Raw genomic sequence first — 20280 nt, forward strand, 5'->3', positions numbered from 1 at the left:
CCAGCCGCAACTCAATACTACAGCTGTGACCAAGAACACAGTCAGCCAAGAAAAGGGAGGGAGTCATTTTCAAGAAAAACTCCCCAGAAGATTCACAAAATGTTAGCATGTAGTGGAGATAAGAATTGTGTCTCTGGATTTTTTATTCAATTGAATTTACTTCTATTCTATTCCTCCGATGTAAACAGTATATTTATCAACACTGCGAATGCTTCCCTCTCTTTTTTGGTTAGCTGTTCAGTAGGGTTGGGTACCGAAACCCGGTGCTAATATGGCACCGGTACCTTTATTACTGGTATGTACCGGACCAAATCAGAAACGCACATTTTGGTGTTTTCATCAATACAATAGGTCTTGAGACTGTTCGTGTGTGTGTTTAGGTTAGTAATCTGCGTGAGTAATCTGTAGCTACCTCATTGGCTCTGCACTACATTCTGCTCTACTTCCCTCCCCCTATCCCAGGGGGCTGGAGAGGTCTGGGGGGGTTGGGGGGGGGGTGAAGGAGGGGGGAAGGAGATAAGCGGAGGAGGAAGAATTGGGCAGGGGTGAGTGGGAATGGGAGTGGAAGGGAGGGAGGGGGATAGCAAAGGGGTGAAAGGAGAGAGGGGTAGGGAAAGGGATGGAAGGGGGAGTGGCTGGGCATGTGTCTGGTTAGTGACAGTCAAGACAACCTGCCTACGCAGACACAAAGAGAGAGGAGGAAGAGAAGGCATGGAGCGATGAAGGGAGGGGTTAGAGGGGAGACAGAGGTATATCAGTTATGACTCTGCTCCTCATAACAAAGGCTTAGTGTCTCTGGAGCTACCTCCCTCAAGTCTATCCTCCCTCCCTCCCTCCCTCCCTCATACCCTTTCTCTTCACGTCCTCCCTTCATCCTCTTTTATTACAAACCCAAGGCAAGGGAGAAGCTTTACTCACCCCTCCGAGTTTATCTCTACGGAAATGAAAGAAAAAGACTCATAGAAACGGAGAGAGTGTGTAAAGGACAGATAAAGAGAATGAATGAGAGAGTGTGACAGAAAGAGAGATGTTCAGAGAGGGGAGGAGGGGGGTGGGAGAGAAAGAGAAGATGATAGAGAGAGAGGGTTCTGGAGCTGGAGAGGTCTTGATCCCTGTAGCTTTGATGAAAAACAAACAGGAAGGAAAACAACAGAGGGCCAGACCAGTCTCTCCCCCTCTCTCATCCTCCTGTCCTCTTCACCTCTTCTTCATCCACCCCTTTCATGTGTGCCACCTGGTCGGCTTCAGCTTTTCATGGTGCCGAGTCGGGGGTCACACACACACACACACACACACACTGAAGGGCAGTCTGATGTATTCTGTTGTTGAGCACACCTGCCTTCTCTATACTCCCCTCTCTGTGGCTTTTTCTTAATCTCCTCTTTCTCCACCACCCCCCACTTCACCGTCCCCTCCCCTCCATCCAACCCTCCACCAGAGGCCGAGTTGGCCCCGAAGCGGGAGGCCCCTCCTGGGGAGGCGACAGCCCTGGAGGCCCTGCTGAGAGGAGAGGGGCTGCTGGAGAAGAAGAGCAACATGAGCAAGGAGGAGGAAACCCTTCTGGAGATCCAGGTACCACTGCCCACCTACAGGGGGGGTCACCCAGTGGCACTGCCCACCTACAGGGGGGGTCACCCAGTGGCACAGGCCACCTACAGGGGGGGTCATCCAGTGGCACAGGCCACCTACAGGGGGGGTCACCCAGTGGCACAGGTCACCTACAGGGGGGGTCATCCAGTGGCACAGACCACCTACAGGGGGGGTCATCCAGTGGCACAGGTCACCTATAGAGGGGGGGGTCACCCAGTGGCACAGGCCACCTACAGGGGGGGTCACCCAGTGGCACAGGCCACCTACAGGGGGGGTCACCCAGTGGCACAGACCACCTACAGGGGGGGTCATCCAGTGGCACAGATCACCTACAGGGGGGGTCATCCAGTGGCACAGGCCACCTATAGGGGGGGTCACCCAGTGGCACAGGCCACCTACAGGGGGGGTCATCCAGTGGCACAGGCCACCTACAGGGGGGGTCATCCAGTGGCACAGATCACCCATGAGGGAGAGGGGGTTCATCATCATACTGTCTTTTTTTTTCCAAAATCCTTTCATGTGGTCACACCTTTACTGAAAGGAAACAAAGAGAGAATGGTCTTGGTATGTGGAAGGTGTGAAATATCAACCCCTCTGCCTCCTCCTCTCCACTACTGCTCGCTCAGAGGGTCCTGGAAGCCGACGAGAACGGGGACGGTTTCCATGACGACGAGGACTTTGAAGTGGACACTCCAAAGAGGAAGCACAGAAACAAAGGCAGAGTGAGTGTGCGTGTGGGTTTGTGGGTTTCTGAGTTTGTGTGTTCAGTTTACACACTACTGTATATAGATAAATAGATGGATAGACAGAACGAGAAAGAGATATAGAGAGATATATAAAGAGAGAAAGAGATATACACACAGAGACACAGAGAGAGAAAGAGATATACACAGAGAGACACAGAGAAAGAGATATACACAGACAGACACAGAGAGAGGAGATATACACAGAGAGACACAGAGAGAGAAAGATATATACACAGAGAGACACAGAGAGAGAAGGAGAGGCAGGGCAGAAGGCCCAGTGTGTAGTCGTGTCTTCCTCATCATCCTCGTGTGTTTGTCTTCATCTCCAGGGTCGAGGTTCTGGTCGGAGGAGGACAGAGGCGGTTGCCAATGACGACCAGGACAAACCTTACGTCTGTGACAGTAAGAAAATACATCTTGAAGATATGCATTGTGAGGTCATCGTGTGGTTCCAAGGTTATTTAGGTCACGTAAGTCTTGAAATCAGAAGGAGCCGGCCTAATGAAGCACATCCTAATGGCGCAAAGATCTGACCAAGATCCCCACCGCAAGGCTGTCCTGACCAGTCCATTACCCTTCCATGCATACACAACAAGAACCACTCTCTACAACCCTTCTATGTAAAAAGGTCATCTGCAACCATTAGCATCAGATCAATGCTCCTCTTGTTTTCCTTCGGAGCAGAGAGCAGCTCTCTTTCTCCCCCACGCAGGAGGAAGGAGGAAGGGCTCATGGCTGGACTAGCCCAGCTCACAGCTCCTCACGGGGGAGAGACACACAGGACTGTTCTCTCATGGTCTGGAAGTAGCCTCTGAATGAAAAGAAAACTCACTCACTTTTGTGTTTTGTTTCTTTTTCTCTCTCTGTTTCCCCCCCAACTCCCGTTTGCCTTTGTCTCTCCCTCTGTTCCAGACAGAAACAAACAAAAGCATAACTCAAAATCCGCTGACTCAGGTATCTGGACATGTTGCCCTCTTGTCTCTTTAGGGAAATGCTGGGCTGTGCTAATCACCAGGCTGGTTTACCACGGGCTGCTGTTGCTCTGTGGCTGGTTTGATCTTGTCTGCAGCTACTTTTCCGCTTAATTCCGTGCACTTTGTAACTGCTTAAGCGTCGACTGTGAAATCAGAGAAAGCTTGCATGTCACTAACAACACTGTGTGCCTGTATGCTAGCACATTGCTGTGGATGAATGGTTTTCAAGCACCAGTGTACTCTAGGTAGTGCATTAATAGATACACTGCAAAAAATGTCTGCTAAAATACAACAAATTAACACTAAATTTGAAGAGAAAAGGACTTTATACTAGTGAAATTATCTTGCTGCAAGGACAGATAATTTTACTCAACAATTTATCTTAAAATAAGTTGGTTCCAGTCTAGAAATAAGTAGGCTTAAGAATATACCACAAATGAAAAGATATAAACTAGTAAATCATTTTTGAAACAAGATAATAAATATTATATTTCCAGACCTATGATTTGAAATCTTGGCAAGCAGAACAATTTGCAGTGTACAAACTATATTTCTTAACAGCTACTCTCAGGCCTCACCAATGAGAACACTGCTTAAGTGTTAGAATTACATCTTTATCAAGTGTCGACAGGTCATGCCTTGCGGGCTTCACAGACATGAACGAACACAAAGGTCATTACACAGAACTTAAGCATTGGTTTTCAATAGCATCTCCATTAAATAGCTGTGTGAACTAATATTAACTTATACGTTAGTTGTGGGGATTTCAGGTTGTTAGAGAGCATATACATTGCGATGTCAAAGAGTCTATTCAAACAGAATATATATGCTTTAGTGAAGACCACAACCCCACCTGATCACTGATCATGTATGTATGTGTGTGTTCATTAGATTCATAGTATCGTCCTTTAGCTGTTGCAGTCTCAGTGATATTCTGTTTTGTTGTGTGTGTCTAGAAAGCTTCTCTGAAAGACACACTGAGTAAATGTCCCTGTTTGGTGGAGTAGAGTCCTGCTGTTCCTTGTACCCTGAGATCTGATGTCTATCTTGTTCACATCTCTCTGGCAACGTCAAGCGCTGTTCATTAGAAGCCTTCCTTCCTTCCTTCCTTCCTTCCTCTCTCTGCCCTGCCTTCTCTGTTCTCATGCTGACAGGTAACCCTTTCAACCACGCCCTGGGTCCAGGGTAGCAGAGACAGCAGCTGCTAGATTTAATTCCACTGACAATTCTTTAAATATACCCCCCAAAAATAATATTAGATGAGGATGGAAAAGGTAATTAATATATGTGTTGGCTGCTGGTTGTTGTTTAGGGTGCTTCAGCCAGAAACTTGTTATCCTGCTCAGAACAGGCTGCTCACGATGTCTCCTTTTTGGATGTTTGCCGTCAAGCAGAGCTCAACTGTTAGACAGACTGGACTGAAATACAGACCAAACACATGATCTCATTACTGCCTGTACCGTGCTGTAGCCAGCCCAGGGCAGCGTTTCTGGGTGTGTTTTTGTCAGCGGCTTCCCAGTCCGTGCGTAGTTTGGTGTGGTGATCCCTGGTTGAGGTTGTGGCTTACATTACAGGGACTACTGCATCACCCTACCAACAACCATTGTAATCCTACTGTGTAATACAGCTCTTGTAAAACATGCACCTCTGTTTCGGCGTGCTAGATGGAGGCATTGGTAGCAATCTGTATTTGAGCAGGTTCTTGGTTCATAGGTAGAACATCTTTAAGTGTTCTAGAATGTTCTGGAATCTTCCACCGGGTTCTAACAGTTTGGGGCTCTGTTGTCAACAGTCTGTGGGAAGCGCTACAAGAACCGTCCGGGGCTGAGCTACCACTATGCCCACACCCACCTGGCAGAGGAGGAGGGGGAGGAGGAGAGGGAGGACGAGGTGGCCCCGTCCCCCCCACCACGGCCAGACAACCACAAACGTAAGAGACCGACCCTCAACCAGCCAACAGAAAACAACGTCAAACAACATCAAAACATTGAGTAACTCTACCGTGTGTGACGATCCCATCGATGTGTTGAAGGCTGTATACTGCACACACTGCAGATTAAACACCTGGTGAAAAACTTTACATGCTGATATATACTGGCATAAAATGACTGTAACCTTTTATTTCATGTATAGATTATTGGTTCAACCATCCAATAATCAACCGATAACTAAACAGTGATTCGTTACATATGAGTACAAGTATGAGTAAACCCAACCAACATGTCTCCTCACAGCTCAGAAAGGCCCAGATGGTTCCATCATCCCTAACGACTACTGTGACTTCTGCCTGGGGGACCAGGACTCCAACCGGAAGACCGGCCAGGCCGAGGACCTGGTGTCCTGCTCCGACTGCGGACGCTCTGGTGAGTCCAGCCTCCTCATCCCTCACCCTCCAGCCTCCTCATCCCTCACCCTCCAGCCTCCTCATCCCTCACCCTCTAGCCTCCTCATCCCTCCCCCTCCAGCCTCCTCATCCCTCACCCTCCTCATCCCTCACCCTCCAGCCTCCTCATCCCTCACCCTCCAGCCTCCTCATCCCTCACCCTCTAGCGTCCTCATCCCTCACCCTCCCCCTCCAGCCTCCTCATCCCTCACCCTCCAGCCTCCTCACCCCTCACCCTCCAGCCTCCTCACCCCTCCCCGTCCAGCCTCCTCATCCCTCCAGCCTCCTCATCCCTCACCCTCCAGAAAATCGAAAATGTGTTGATCGTGCGAGAATTATACTGAATTTATCGTGATATATTTAGAAGTATATGAATTTCTACATTGATTTTTCGACAGTTATTCCCATTTTAGGGTCATTACGTGACTGATTCAGGTCACTGACCCTCTTTCAGGACAACATATTCAGCTGTTCTAACTTTCCCTGTTGATGCTCAGGGGTTATGACAGAGATCTAGGTTCCTCTCTCCAAGTGCAGGCTTCTGTTCTTGGAGTCAGCGCATACGTTATAAAACATTCTCCAGTTTTTATTTTCCTCCACACATCTCATTTCTTAATTTCTATCTTTGTTTTTATTTGTAATAATAATTTTGCTTCCTTTGTTCGCTATCTTGATGTGAGTTCCTCTTGTTCTGGCAGACTGAGTCTGTACCTTTGCAGCGGTAGATACTGGAGTGTAACGCTTTGTTTTGTTGGCTTCCTGGTTTGACGTGTTGTGGCGAGTGGCAGTGGAGCAGGGTTGTGTGGGGAGACAGTTTAACACACTCTGACAACTGTGCTTCTCTGACAACTAGGGATTGTCTCTGTGGAAGGACGTTTGTTGCTGGTTTTGTAAAATAAACACACATAAATAGGCAATTTAATTGATTGACTAAACCATGTCATAAATTAGCTATTAATGAGCTATCCATGAACAATGAGCTATCAAGAAGTTATCGATGAACCTAGGGGAGAGCCAACTTGGTGCAGCATCCTAGACTGACACCTGCCTGCTTCCATCCTGCATGCCTCTCAGTGTCCACTTGTCAACAAGTCTCTCTCCTACGAGTTCTGCCATAGAAGACGGCTTCTGCAACATCCTGTCCTCCACAACCATTCACTCTTTTGTTCTACTTGTCCTCACGCATTTCCTCCATGACGCTCTGATCTGCTTTCCGTTTTTTTTTCATCCGATCGGCCTGTGAGGTGAAAATTATCCACAAAGCCGTCATAAGCCGTCACCTTTGCCGTGAGAGGAAAAAAAAGTAGCAATTGCAACCGAAACTTAGTGGGACTGGCTTTGCTATGTGTGCTGGTGTGTTTAGAGTCGCTGTGGGAGAGGTGGAGAGGCCCTGACACTGTTGTCTTGTTTCTGTTGCTGTCAATCTGGTGTGCTCGCGTTAGCCGGACGACGAGGCCTGAAGAGAGCGAGCAGGAAGATGAGCGTTCTTGAAGAATTGTTAGGCAACGCGTCTGACAGCGAAGCTTCCACGTTTCGCGGCTTTGAGGACGACGAGTTGGAGGACATTTTCTTTTCGGATGACGACGGACAAAGCTGAGAGAGGCCGATTATCCTGCCGACATCAGCTTGAGTTTTTGCTTTGGACTTTTTGTTGTTGTGAAAGGAACACGGGAACATCCGAGAGACGACCGTCTGTGCCATTCTGGCCCGGCCTGCTGATGCATTCAGTTGATAAACGATTTATAACTTTTGATCTTGAAACAAGAACGGACTTGGCAGCAGCTGTCTGCTCTGTGGAAGCGGCTAGGCGAAGAAGCTCTTTATCTGGATTCTGATTGATGGACATGAACTGTTGACGTCAACATTTGGATTTAGCCTACTTGTTCAATTTCATGTTGAACAGATTTGCCTGTCAAGATATATATTTAATGTCTGAGACCAAACTGTACTGCATGGAAATCAATACATTAATAAATACATCTAAAAAATAAAAAATATCTTGGTAACACCTTGCCTCAGGACTAAAGGAAGAACCAAGGTCGAGAGCAAAGCTTTAATCAAACAAAACAAAAAGTTGGTTGACATGCCATCTCTATGGCTACATGGACAAAGTGCCCAATGAGGAAGCAAGGGGAGGGATGTTCCTGGGCTCTGAGTTGCTCCATTGGCCTGTGAGGACAGTTAGCTGAGAGGTAAGAGCCTGTCGGCATTTCGTCATTTCGTCATCCCTCTCTGTCCTTAAAAACCATTGACTTTGTTGGTATCAGTTTTTCTTTAATTTATATAATCTTTCTGGAAGATGAAACACAAACATTTAACCACAGGGTTGGGCTTGGGTCTGTGATTAAATACAGGTATTACCCAGCAGTTACTGAGGTTTCACACTGTCTTTATGCCACACACAGATGGCAGATGAATTGGGATTGATAAATCATTTAACTGTCACCACATTCAGTTTCCTGTTTGCTATCTCTCCGTATGTCTGTCTGGGCATGCTCAGTGTTCCTGGCCAACTTTTTAACACTGGGTGCATTTATCTTCATTACACCTATAAACAAAGACTTGTCAGTGAAGCTGTCTGTCTGTCTGGAAGGTCACAGGGAGGAGGAAGCATTTTGGTTTGGCTGGACGCCCAGTGCCGAGTCTGAGCCTGGAGTGGCTGCACTCACCGTCTCTTTTAGAAGCTGATTCATGGTTTATTGAATGTCCGATTGATACCTCGGTGATAACTCACCTGTGACCTCCCCAGTGTGCTGAGGGCATCTCTGTCACTGGCCGCAAAGTCGTAAAAGGACTCTCTTTCTCTGCTTGTACGGTAGCCGTGTTATTGAAACGCTGTATGCTTTGGCTTAAGAATCAATGTTTTGGTCAAATGTTTGATATGGGATTGTGTTTTCGAGTGTGCTCACAGCAGAACATGGAGGCGGGAGGACTGTGAGTTCATTTGTTTTGAATGATTTTCAGGCTGTATTGAATTTCCACAGAACAGCAGAACTCTTTATTCCTGAATGTGGAGCTCAATAGACGCCCTAGCATTCTGCCTCCCTAGCTTTGAAAATAAATGTTTTTCACTGGAGGGTATTCAATAACAGGAAAGATCCATTGTCCTTTCTGAAGGAGCGGCAAACTGTAATCAACTGTGGACTATGATATTGATCGACAGTATGTGGCTGCGTGGAGGAAAAGATTTGTGGGTTTTTGTGTTTTTTTATTTTTTATTCATGCAATTCAGTGTGTATCGAGGTTCAGCCATTTTCAAACACACAGACTGACAACATCTATTCAAAAAGTTAAAGTGAAAGTTACATTCATTACATGAAGCAGCAGTCTGCGTCTGTTCTGTACTTTGAGAGGACATGAAGGAGACTAATAAAAACCTTGGCACCAGAATGAAAAACCAAGGAGAGAGAGCAGTTGGTGGGGGGAGGGGGGAGAGGGGAGAAGCTAACCATCTGTCTCATTCAGGAATAAAGTACATGTTATTTCAAGAAAATATTTCCACACCTGTAAACAAACTGTCTCCTCCTCTCCTCTCCTCCCCATCCCCAGGTCACCCCACCTGTCTACAGTTCACAGACAACATGATGCAGGCCGTCAGGACCTACCAGTGGCAGTGTATAGAGTGCAAATCCTGCAGCCTCTGTGGCACCTCAGAGAATGACGTGAGTGGATGAGTCTGCTGGCTGACCTAGCAGCTGGAGTCATTGACAGGTCAAACGCATGAAGTCAAAATGCAAGCCCAGTGTGGCGTTAGTTTACCACGACGATCTTCTCCAGACACAAAAAGAAGATGCACATGTGCCCCGACAGACACACATGTGCCCCGTTTTGGGCTGACGTGATTGATTTCTTTGGGAACGGAGAGGACCTCCGTTCCCGGACATGTTGATTACAGAACGATTGAACTTCCTCCAACCTGAGAGTGACAGGATGTGACGTGTCCATGTGCTCCTGTTCCACAGGACCAGCTGCTGTTCTGTGACGACTGTGATCGTGGGTACCACATGTACTGTCTGAAGCCTCCTATGACCCAGCCCCCTGAAGGTAAGACGACACACAGAAAGGGAGGTCACCTATCAGTCGACAACGTCTCTCTGCTGCTCTCTGGGTGTCTTTTTCTGTCTCTGTGTCTCACTCTGACTCTCTCTGCCTCTGTGTATTATTCTCTCATAAATTGTGATAAATGTACTCTCTGTCTTTCTCTCTGTCTTTCTCTCTGTCTCTCTCTCTCTCTCTCTCTCTCTCTCTCTCTCTCTCTCTCTCTCTCTCTCTCTCTCTCTCTCTGTGTGTGTCTCACTCTCTCTGTCTCTCTCTCTCTCTCTCTCTCTCTCTCTCTCTCTCTCTCTCTCTGTGTGTGTCTCACTCTCTCTGTCTCTCTCTCTCTGTCTGTCTCTCTCTCTCTCTGTCTCTCTCTGTCTCTCTCTCTCTAGGGAGCTGGAGCTGTCACCTGTGTCTGGCTCTGTTAAAGGACAAGGCTTCAGCCTACGAAGAGCCCTAACACCAGCCAACCACCAGTACCAACCAGGACATTCCTCTTGCCACACGCACACACCCTCACACATGCACATACACACAATCACAGGCTCGGGGCAGACATTAGTCTTACTTCGTCCAGTTGTCAGCTTCTTGTGGAAGAGTACAGCTTACGCCCCTGATCCAGGAGTCAGGCTATCTGCAAGCAGCTCTCTACCTCACAACTCCTGCCAACATCCAAGAACACACCCCTCAACTGAAATTCACACATCAGGTAGCACAAGCTCATTCAGAACCCAAACCTAGGTACAAATTACAACAAGTTTGTGTATTTTCCACACAATAAGTGATACAACATTTATAGTATAACACAACCTACACTTCTTGAAACCAGAGAGTTAGAGTCAGTTTTACTTGTTTGTTTGAATTCATAGATTCCCCTGTGTCCTTTGCGTAATTAGATTTCAAAATGACAGACTTATTTTAATATTTAGACTTACTTGATACTCTGTAATACCTTATTTGACCAGATTTGTAAAGCAAACTGTTATCAATGCTGCATATGGAGTGAGAGCACAGAGTCTTGTTGCTCTAACATGACTCTCTCTCTCTGAAGCTCAGCAACATTCCCAGTCCACGCTTTGTTTCTGTATCACCGTGGTAACTAGGAGAGTAAGGTGCTTATGAAAACAATTGTCCGAGGACACTTAAAAATAAACTGTTATTCATGCATTCCTACTGATATTGACTGTTACTGTGGGTGAATGCTTGGTTCAGAACATTAAACTACTGTTAAATTCCTGGTCTTATAATAGGATAGTTAGTTACATATGACCATTGATGCTGTCAAATGGTATAAAGATTTTACATGGCCTCTAAAGTATATCTTTATATAAGCCCTCTGTGACATGCTTGCGTGTAAAAAGGGCTATACAAATACATTTGATTTGATTATATCTGAAAATTATACTCAGCAAGCAACATGCTGTCTTTAAGATTATTTTAGACTTCTCCATACAATATGTGTGCATCAAGTTTGTACATGTGTGTTTTATGCATCAGTAAATGTTTACTAAATGTTTCATGAAGCCCTTTTGATTGTCTTTCAAAACATATTTGTACGTTGTGAGATTGCGTGCCCTCTGGTACAAATGTATCTCTACATGCCACAGTCAAGGACTATTTGGTCAATTTGAAGTCCCAATAAGCTAAAAAAAAAATGCTACAAAAAAGGAATCCAGATTTTATAGTGTGAGACAAACTCAACTATTTAAGTTTAGCTAACTGTTTTTGATTTGATAATATGAAATAAAATCTTAAAGACAGTAAAATTGCATCGCCATGACTGGAAATGTCTTACTAGTATTTTCTACTCTTGTTTTTTGTGTGTTTTTGTATTTGGTATTGGTTTTTCCAAAGACAATCATGCGGTAGAATTAGATGTGAATAACCTGAATGTGTTTTGTTGAGCCTCCCTTACAGTCCTTTCAGCATCATTTCTTACTGTTTGTATCACGTTCTTACCCAAACAAATGTATTCAATATCATTTCTTTTTATTCGTGAAAATTGCCTAAAGTACTTTGAAACCATTTTATGATTTTGTTGATGTTTACTTGTTTGGTTTTTATTGGGCTGAAATAAATATTTTACCTCATTACTTCTATGAACCTGTTTCCCCAACAACACATTAAAGTACATGTGGAAATACTTAGCAGATCAGGTTTTGTAGACTGTGTTTGGGTTCCTCAACGTCTGAATGTTTTGTCTACATATTAGAGATATGTTTTCAGTGAACATCTGCTCAATAATGGTTAGTCTGCATGTTTAGTATGGCTGGAGATGTTCATCTTGATGTATAAATAGCCTACCTGAATATAAGGACTGTTGGGTGTAGATCATGCACTGTTTTATCACAGACACTAGATGTCAGCACGTTTACAGAAATTTGACCTGAAATCCGCCTGGGAGAGTACTGTAGGTCCTACAGTACTCTCTGTGGACATAGTTGCATAAATTGTCCACAGGGGGTCAGTAGAGCACAGGGAAAGCAATGTGCTGTTCCGTAGACATCACAGTATGTACAATATGTTGTAGTTACAATATGTTTGTATGAGTGATGTCAGTAATCTCAAGCAGTGTGGGGGTTATTTTACAATTGGCCATGGCCCGCTGCTTCACAGGTAATCCAAGATTTGGACACTATTATACGTTTTTCTACATTGTAGAATAACAGCAAAGACATCAACATTCTTAAATAACAGGTGATGGAGAGCGGAAGATCGACTGGAGTCGGCAGTCATGGTGCATTCCTCTTTTATTCCTCTTTTGTCATCCTTTAAAGACAGTCACTGTAAAAAAAAAACTACAACAATTCTCCCAGGCTCTCTGTGTATGTTCATATGGTCCCTATAAGAACTCCTTCAAGTACTTCCTTCTCTGTGTGCCTGTACTGTGTGCCTGTACTGTGTTCCAGGCCAATCGCCGTGTCCATCCAGAAGGTTCTAATGATGTGGGTTAATGGCGACGTGGAATGCTGTAATCACTGACTACATTCTATGAGGACAGAGGTTGTGGTCTAGGGCACATGAGGCCCGAGTCTGAGTCTAGGGTGGAATGTTCTGAAGATGATGTTCCGCTAACGGTACAGTAAAATACCCCTGCCCCACCTCGATAGAAAAACTGCCTAGAATATTAAATCAAAGGGCAGAGGGGGAAAATCCTTAAAAAGAAAGAGAAAAAATAATTCATATCTTAAGTGTATACTCTATGTTTTTCATCTTTCTGTTCCCCCATCCCATTTCTCGTGAACATAAATCATTCCTAACATGAAATAAATGACACTTTAAAGATTTAAATGCATTTTTTCTTTTCGTTTCTTTTTTTTAAACGTCCACTCATTCCTAACCTTAGTCACACTAACATACATGGAGACAAGAAGAAGCCGGACATTCCAATTTGGTTATATAATTGAATAGAACCTAATAGAAGCAGAGTTTACATGAGGATATTATTCTACATAGAGACGGTACGGTCCGAGTACCAGGTCCGAGTGACGTTTAGCATGCTGATGCTCCGTGTCTGGACTCAAGTCATGTGGGTGGTGCTGGGCCCGCCCTCCAGGCCTCCTGGCCCTCACCCTTCACACCCAGCATCTCTGGGTCCCTCTCCCCACTGGGAAGCAGCTCCACTGGGCACGGTTGCCCTACTCAAGGCCCAGGCCTTGTCAGGAGGACTGCATGAGGCCTGTCAGACGCTTCCCTGTCAGGGACTTACCCTGGAGAGTGACAGTAGGAAAGAGACGATTGTCAACAGGCCAAATTGGGTTTTGAACTCAGATTAAGACAGGTAAGAACACTACATAGAGAAGAGACAAAAACTAAGGGCAACAAAATACTTCAAAGATACAATTAAATCAGTTAAATACTGCTACTATCAAATTACAGGAATAAGTACCTCTCCATAGAAATCATTAGATCATTTCTTTTTACAAACTGGAATTTTACACCCTCAGCTCAGTAACACGAATATCAGGAAAAATTTGACTATTAAAGAGAGAGGGATGATTTATTTCATTTCGATTCAACCTTTATTTAACCAGGAAAGGCTCAGTGAGTTTTTGAAATATATTTGTCCTTGCCATGGAAGGCAGCACCAGGTCATTACACTCTCACAGACAACATGTGAAGGTAGAAGTCATCTACAGACCACTGAGCGTGTGAACTTCTCCAAGGACGTACGTCGGCCCTGTTCGGTCTCAGGCTGGAGCCCAAAGCATCATGGGACAGGAGTTGAGGGCAAGACAGGCGAGGGAAGTAAGGACATTTCAGAAGAAAACCATTAGGAAAAGATGGTCTTCACTAAAAGCAATGTATACACACACGCACACACACACACACACACACACACACACACACACACACACACACACACATAGGCACACACATACACATGCAAGCACTCACACACATACACGTGCCACACACCTTCTTTTTAGCGAGCAAGAGGTCCTGGTAGGCATTGGAGCGCAGGAACCGCGTGTAGCTGTCACTTTTCATCAGCTTATAGATGTGGGCCTGAAAGAGAAGAGACAGTGTGTGTGTGAATGTGTGTGTGTGAGTGAGTGGGACAATGTACAACAACGACGCAGACAAAAAAAATGTTTCCCTAGATGTTAAGATAAGGAGCTCAGCTATGCTTAGCAACAGTACATCAGTTGCACTAATGGACTGTGAAGCAAGCTGACAATCTCTCCCTCCCTCCCTCCCTCCCTCCCTCCCTCCCTCCCTCCCTCCCTCCCTCCCTCCCTCCCTCCCTCCCTCCCTCCCTCCCTCCCTCCCTCCCTACCTGGGCGTCCTCGTAGCTGTAGCGGCCCGGCTCTCTCAGGTTCTGGCTGGTGCGTTCGTAGCTGTGGGAGTCCAGGTTGATGGAGCTGGGCGCTCCCTCCGCCAGGAACTCCACCCAGATCTCCTGCGCTCGCTCAGACACGTCCTGCAGGGGGCGACGTTTCAGATCCTGCACTGCCATCCAGAACCTGCGGCAGGAAGAGGAGGAGAGGTAAGCATCCTTACTTGTGAGCTGGGTGTGAAGCACACAGCACATTCACTGTGTGGGCGGATGTACAGGAGCTCAGGAGTTAGAGTATTCGACTGCCGATCAACAGATTGCAGGTTCAAATCCTCCCCAAACGTCACTTAGCGTTTGCTAAGTGAATACATTGCAATCGTTTGTTTATTGTTCCATCCAGTTGTACAGGCAGAAATGAAGTAAAAACCTTATATGGCATGTTACATTAGAGGGAACAGGCTTCGTACGAAACCTTTAAAGTGCCGTGTGACACTGAACAGGCTGGCAGACATTGTGTAACCCTAACATTGAGGTAATCATTCGTGGAGAATTAGAAGATTCCAACATGGCTCAGACTTTATGTCTGTATTACATTCTGTCTTTCTATATTGATCTCTGGGCAGGCCCTGCAATAAAGAGAGAGAGCTCCAGGGAAAGAAGAGCCCGGTCAGACAGATCTTCCCTTTGCCAGTCCCTCTCTCTTTTTCTCTCTCTCTCTCTATATATGTATATTTTCTCTATCTTTGTCTTTACCATTTTGTTTCTCTCTCTCTTTCTCTTTCTCTCTCTATTCTCTATCTCTATCTGTCGTTACTGTTAAATATATCTCTCTCTCGCTCTCTCTCTCTCTCTGTTTCCCTTTCTTGAAAAAGCACTTTCAGAAAAGTGCCTTTTCAAAAGTGGCACCATAAAAGCAAAACAATTAAAGTGTTGGATTGAGAGAGATGGTGGTGAGGGAAAGTGATCGCTTAGAGCTAGAAAGATAAGTGGGTGACTGTGTGACTGTGTGCGTGTGTGTGTGTGTGTGTGTGTGTGTGGGTGGGTGACTCCATGTGTGTGAATGTGTGCGTATGTCTTTGTGTGTGTGTGTGCGCTTGTGTGTGTGTTGCCTCCTTCTAAAGGCTTCAGTGACCTCTGTGCTATCTCACCTGTCCCAAACCCAGTTATCCAACTGTGAGTTTCTGGTTCTCTTCAGAAACTATCGACATGAGAGGCGCACAGACACACAGACACACACACATACACACACTTATACACACACCCTCATACACTCACACACATGCGACCTCACACGAACACGCACACACGCCAAAGCTCGAACTCTTTTTCACGCCTGGTAGCAGTCCCTGTACAGTTCAGTCAGGGTGCGTTGTCATTAGTCTGTCTGTGTGGTCTTATCTGAGTCTGGTTGAGCCCTCGGACGTGGACGGGACAGGGAGCAGCAGAGCCCTCAGGGAGGCCAGAAGGCCCTGGCTGATAAGACAAGCCACACCGGTGTGTGGGAGGCAGGCTTTGCATTAGGTCTGGTGTTTATTCAGTTAGAGATGGATCAACTTCCAACCAAGGGACTGGGAGAGACTGAGGGAGGGATGGGATTGACGACGGAAGGATTGACTAATGAATTGGCCGAGGGAGAAAGGAGATGAGGAAAAGGAAGAAAGAGGGAGATTGAGTGGAAGGGAGGGAGGGATGGAGGGAGGGAGGGAGGGAGGGAGGGAGGGAGGGAGGGAGGGCGGGGGAGGGAGGGAGGAGGGAGGGAAGGAAGGAAGGAGGAGTGGAGGAGGAATGCCTGAGGAATGGACAGAACGGAGACAGAGTGCAGACATAGAAGGACAGCGTGGCTCCACTTCTCAGCACAGCTGAAAAGAAGAGATACGAGGAAGGGAGCGGGGAAAAAGGGTGGAAAGAAAGGAGAGGTAGACGGCGGTCAGGAGCGGGTGCAGCAGGTGCACTGCAGGGGTTCACCTCAGGTTCTCGGAGCTGAACTCGGACTCGAGGAACTTGAGGAACTGGTCTCGGCCTGCAGGGTCTTTCAGAGCCTCGTCCAGAGAGAAGCCCCACTTCCTGACGCGCTGCTGACTGGGGTCCTTACTGGGGGGGGAGAGAGAGAGAGAGAGAGAGAGAGAGAGAGAGAGAGAGAGGGAAAGAGAGAGGGAAAGAGAGAGAGAGAGAGAGAGAGAGAGAGGGAAAGAGAGAGAGAGAGGGAAAGAGAGAGAGAGAGAGAGAGAGAGAGAGAGAGAGAGAGAGAGAGGGAAAGAGAGAGAGAGAGAGAGAGAGGGAAAGAGAGAGAGAGAGAGAGAGAGAGAGAGAGAGGGAAAGAGAGAGAGAGAGAGAGAGAGAGAGAGGGAAAGAGAGAGAGAGAGGGAAAGAGAGAGAGAGAGAGAGAGAGAGAGAGAGAGAGAGAGAGAGAGAGAGAGAGAGAGAGAGAGAGAGAGAGAGTACATTTATCACAATTTATAGATGTTCAATCTTATATGGCTTTGGCAACAATGCTCACTCATTCATGCTAATAAAGCCTTATTGAATTGAGAAAGAAAGAGAGAGAGACATAAATACAGAGACAGATAGAGAGAGGTTGCGCAGAGCCTACCTGGCCTCCTGGTCCCAGGAGGAGCAGTCGTCGCTGACCCAGGGGTTAGAGGGTTCTGGGACCGTCACAAACGGGTCATACTCCAGGTGCTGCTCTGTGTAGGTCATCAGACTGACACACACAAACAGAGATAGACAGACACACAGACACATAGACAGACAACAGACAGACAGACAGACAGACAGACAGACAGACAGACAGACAGACAGGAGAGAGTGGTATTGTTACTGCAGCCGACCCTCAGAATGTACCCTGACTTCAGCCATGAGCTGAGAACTAGGACCGCTGCCCTGCCCCAACCCTGCCCCCAGCCCTGCCTCCAGCCCTGCCTCCAGCCCTGCCCCCAGCCCTGCCTCCAGCCCTGCCTCCAGCCCTGCCTCCAGCCCTGCCTCCAGCCCTGCCTCCAGAACGCCCCCTGCCAGCCAGCCTCCCAGCATTGACCTCAGCCCTAATCACTGCCTCACTGCAGTGGAGTAACAAAGCCACTTCCTCCTCCTGCCCTTCTCCTCTGCCTCGGAGCATGTCATGGGTCAGGGTGGGTGACGACAAAGATGCTCTGAGAGCAGGTCACAGGGTCATAGGTCAAGGCTCGGGGGAGGTAGAAGGGCAGTGGCCTCGCTTCAGACACAGACGCTGTGGCAGAAAGAATGATCATAGGTCAGGAAGTCAAGGATACACTATTTTGCTTGAGTGTGTGGGCGAGGAGGGAAGGGGTGTCTTTCTGTGTTTTAGAGAGAGAGAGAGACAGAGAGGAGAGGAGAGAGAGAGGGATGTGGCAGGAAGTCAAGGATACACTATTTTGCGTGAGCGTGTGGGCGAGGAGGGAAGGGGTGTCTTTCTGTGTGTTAGAGAGAGAGAGGATCGGAGAGAGAGAGAGAGAGAGAGAGAGAGAGAGAGAGAGAGAGAGAGAGAGAGAGAGAGAGAGAGGAGAGGTGAGGAGAGAAAGAGAGACTAGAGAAAGGAAAAGAAAGAAAAAGAGAGAGTGGAGGGGTGTCTGTAAGTTGGTGATATATATAGAGCAAGGTTTTACGCCTACCTTTCAGCAACTTTGGACATTTTCATACAATGTCTATCCAGCTGGGTGTTTAGAAACAGAATCTGTAAAGGCAGAACAAGTGTCTATCATTCATTCCGTCTCTCGTTGAAAATCACAACGTGACACAATACATGGACTATTGTTGTGGAGGCAGGCAGAAGCCGATACCTCTTTCTCCACGTCATCTTTGGTGCCTTTCCGGGGGGGTTGTGAAGGCGTGTGTGCAGGGCTGTCGGAAAATGCTTCCTCCGACTGCCCATACACCGACTACAACATGGAGAGGTAATGAGAGAGATACAGAAAGATGAAAAGAGACAAGGAAAGGTAAAGCAAGGTAAAGCAAGGGGGTCAGATCCGCTGAGCGGTTAGGGAATTGGGCTATTAATCAGAAGGTTGCCAGTTCGATTCCCGGTTCGATTCCCGGCCCTGCAAAATGACATTGTGTCCTTGGGTGAGGCACTTCAACCTACTTGCCTCGGGGGGAATGTCCCTGTACTTACTGTAAGTCGCTCTGGATAAGAGCGTCTGCTAAATGACTAAATGTAAATGTGAGGGGTTTCCTCAGGTGCAGGGCAGGAGAACAACAGATGAAACAGCCACTGTTGTAAGAGAAACATGTCACCTTCTTCACTCTCTGAGGGTTCTTCATGCGTCTGCACTTCCTGATATCCATGTCTGTGGTGTTTACACAGCCCGGCTGGAACACAGGGGTATGGACAGCGTCATAGAGTACACACACACACGCATACATACATACACACACACACACGCATACATACATACACACACACACGCATGCATACATACACACACACACACACACACACACACATGCACGCACACATACATACATACACACATACAGCACACACACGCATAATAAATACACACACACATACATACATACAGCACATACACACACACATCCCTTAAATAGACACATATACATACACACACATACTTACATACATAAACACACACTTGCAGTACATACACACACATACATATATATACACACACGCACACACACGTACCACAGGTCGGTGGACGTCCCAGAAAGCTCGTTCCTGACTGTCCAGGATCTTCCTCTCTGTCTTGTCCTTTTTCCTGTCTATCCTGACGAGAGACAAACAGAACAAGCGGTAGACAGGGCATTCATGATGACAGTCACACAGTCAGGAAACATATTGCAATGAGACGCAATAAAACACAATGAAGAACACACAGACACTCATGCATACTTCCAGGCACACACACACACACTGTGAGAAGTGACTAAGTTTCCACCTGCTTCAGAGCACAGCAAATTCATTTCTCTCGGTGCCACTTTGCTCTTACATAACTGACATTTACCAGAGCTCCCCGTTCCACACCGTGCAAATGCAATGTCGACGGCTCTGTTGCTGGTTTCTGTCTGATCTCAACAGAGGCTGCACAACTAAACATAGATTGTGTGATTATCATTGCAGATTTCTATGCCCAATCAAATTAAGAAGGCTTCTGTTGTAATCACACCTGGTTGGTTTCTGATGAGCTGTTTAATCAAGGTGCAATAAAAAGACTGCTAGCTCCTCTGTTATTAGTACTGGCCTCATCACCAACTCCCCTCAGGATGAACAGGAGTTTCAGACAAACCTTCCCACAGGATCAACGGAGGAAGCCAGGAAGCCAGCCAATAACAAACCCAGGGATGTATGGGTCAGGTGGCGTCCAAATACTCCTGGTTGTCTGTACTGGTCGCTAGTTGTCGGGCGTGAATGGCGTCTGTGTTTACCGTCTGATATTGCTATGGTGACCGGTGATGGTACTTACTTAACCTGAGCCTCCGCTTGCATGAAGATGAACTTCCACTTTCTGGCGAAGGCTCTCTGGAGCCTGGCGAGGTTCTCCTGTAGAGAGAGCAGGAAGGAGGGAAGGAGGGAGACGGAGGTGGTGGACAGAGGAAGAGGTGGGAGCGGTGGAGAGGAGGATGGGGGATGAGAGAGAGGCAGAGGGACAGTGAGGAAATGAGGGTAGGGAGAGAGAGAGAGAGAGAGAGAGAGTGAGAGAGGAGAGAGAGAGAGAGAGAGAGAGAGAGGAGAGAGAGAGAGAGAGAGAGAGAGAAGAAGAGAGAGAGAGAGAGAGAGAGGGACAAAAAGGTAGA

At 46.9% G+C, this 20280-nt stretch overlaps 3 protein-coding genes across 8 annotated transcripts in view; 2 read left to right on the plus strand and 1 right to left on the minus strand.

The window, feature by feature from the left end:
- Positions 1 to 11060, plus strand: part of dpf3 (double PHD fingers 3) — a 22235-nt gene extending 11175 nt beyond the window's left edge. The window contains exons 4-12 of one of the 6 annotated variants that reach the window (XR_009931031.1): positions 1439 to 1572; positions 2217 to 2318; positions 2666 to 2738; positions 3249 to 3290; positions 5103 to 5240; positions 5545 to 5673; positions 7136 to 7885; positions 9243 to 9355; positions 9656 to 9680. Coding sequence is in view for 4 of the 6 variants with exons in the window: in XM_062468554.1 (XP_062324538.1) it covers positions 1439 to 1572; positions 2217 to 2318; positions 2666 to 2738; positions 3249 to 3290; positions 5103 to 5240; positions 5545 to 5673; positions 9243 to 9355; positions 9656 to 9737; positions 10124 to 10191 (881 nt within the window). In the remaining 2 variants the exon portion in view is untranslated. Of the gene's footprint in view, positions 1 to 1438; positions 1573 to 2216; positions 2319 to 2665; positions 2739 to 3248; positions 3291 to 5102; positions 5241 to 5544; positions 5674 to 7135; positions 7886 to 9242; positions 9356 to 9655; positions 9738 to 10123 lie in introns of those variants that run through there. The other 5 variants (XM_062468554.1, XM_062468555.1, XR_009931032.1 and 2 more) reach the window with 5 other exon arrangements.
- chac1 (ChaC, cation transport regulator homolog 1 (E. coli)) overlaps positions 1 to 20280 on the plus strand; it is a 182779-nt gene that overhangs the window by 76544 nt on the left and 85955 nt on the right. The gene's annotated exons all lie outside the window — the stretch shown is intronic.
- The window catches only part of rgs6 (regulator of G protein signaling 6), a 39620-nt gene continuing 31530 nt past the window's right edge, over positions 12191 to 20280 (minus strand). Inside the window, 11 exon segments of the mRNA XM_062468553.1 lie at positions 12191 to 13441; positions 13873 to 13926; positions 14151 to 14240; positions 14512 to 14698; positions 16477 to 16602; positions 17102 to 17212; positions 18138 to 18199; positions 18306 to 18404; positions 18760 to 18834; positions 19172 to 19253; positions 19950 to 20026. Of these exon segments, the coding sequence (XP_062324537.1) occupies positions 13391 to 13441; positions 13873 to 13926; positions 14151 to 14240; positions 14512 to 14698; positions 16477 to 16602; positions 17102 to 17212; positions 18138 to 18199; positions 18306 to 18404; positions 18760 to 18834; positions 19172 to 19253; positions 19950 to 20026 (1014 nt within the window). The 3' untranslated portion in view covers positions 12191 to 13390.

This window comes from Osmerus eperlanus, chromosome 8 (genome assembly GCF_963692335.1).
Source record: "Osmerus eperlanus chromosome 8, fOsmEpe2.1, whole genome shotgun sequence".
NCBI lineage: Eukaryota > Metazoa > Chordata > Actinopteri > Osmeriformes > Osmeridae > Osmerus > Osmerus eperlanus.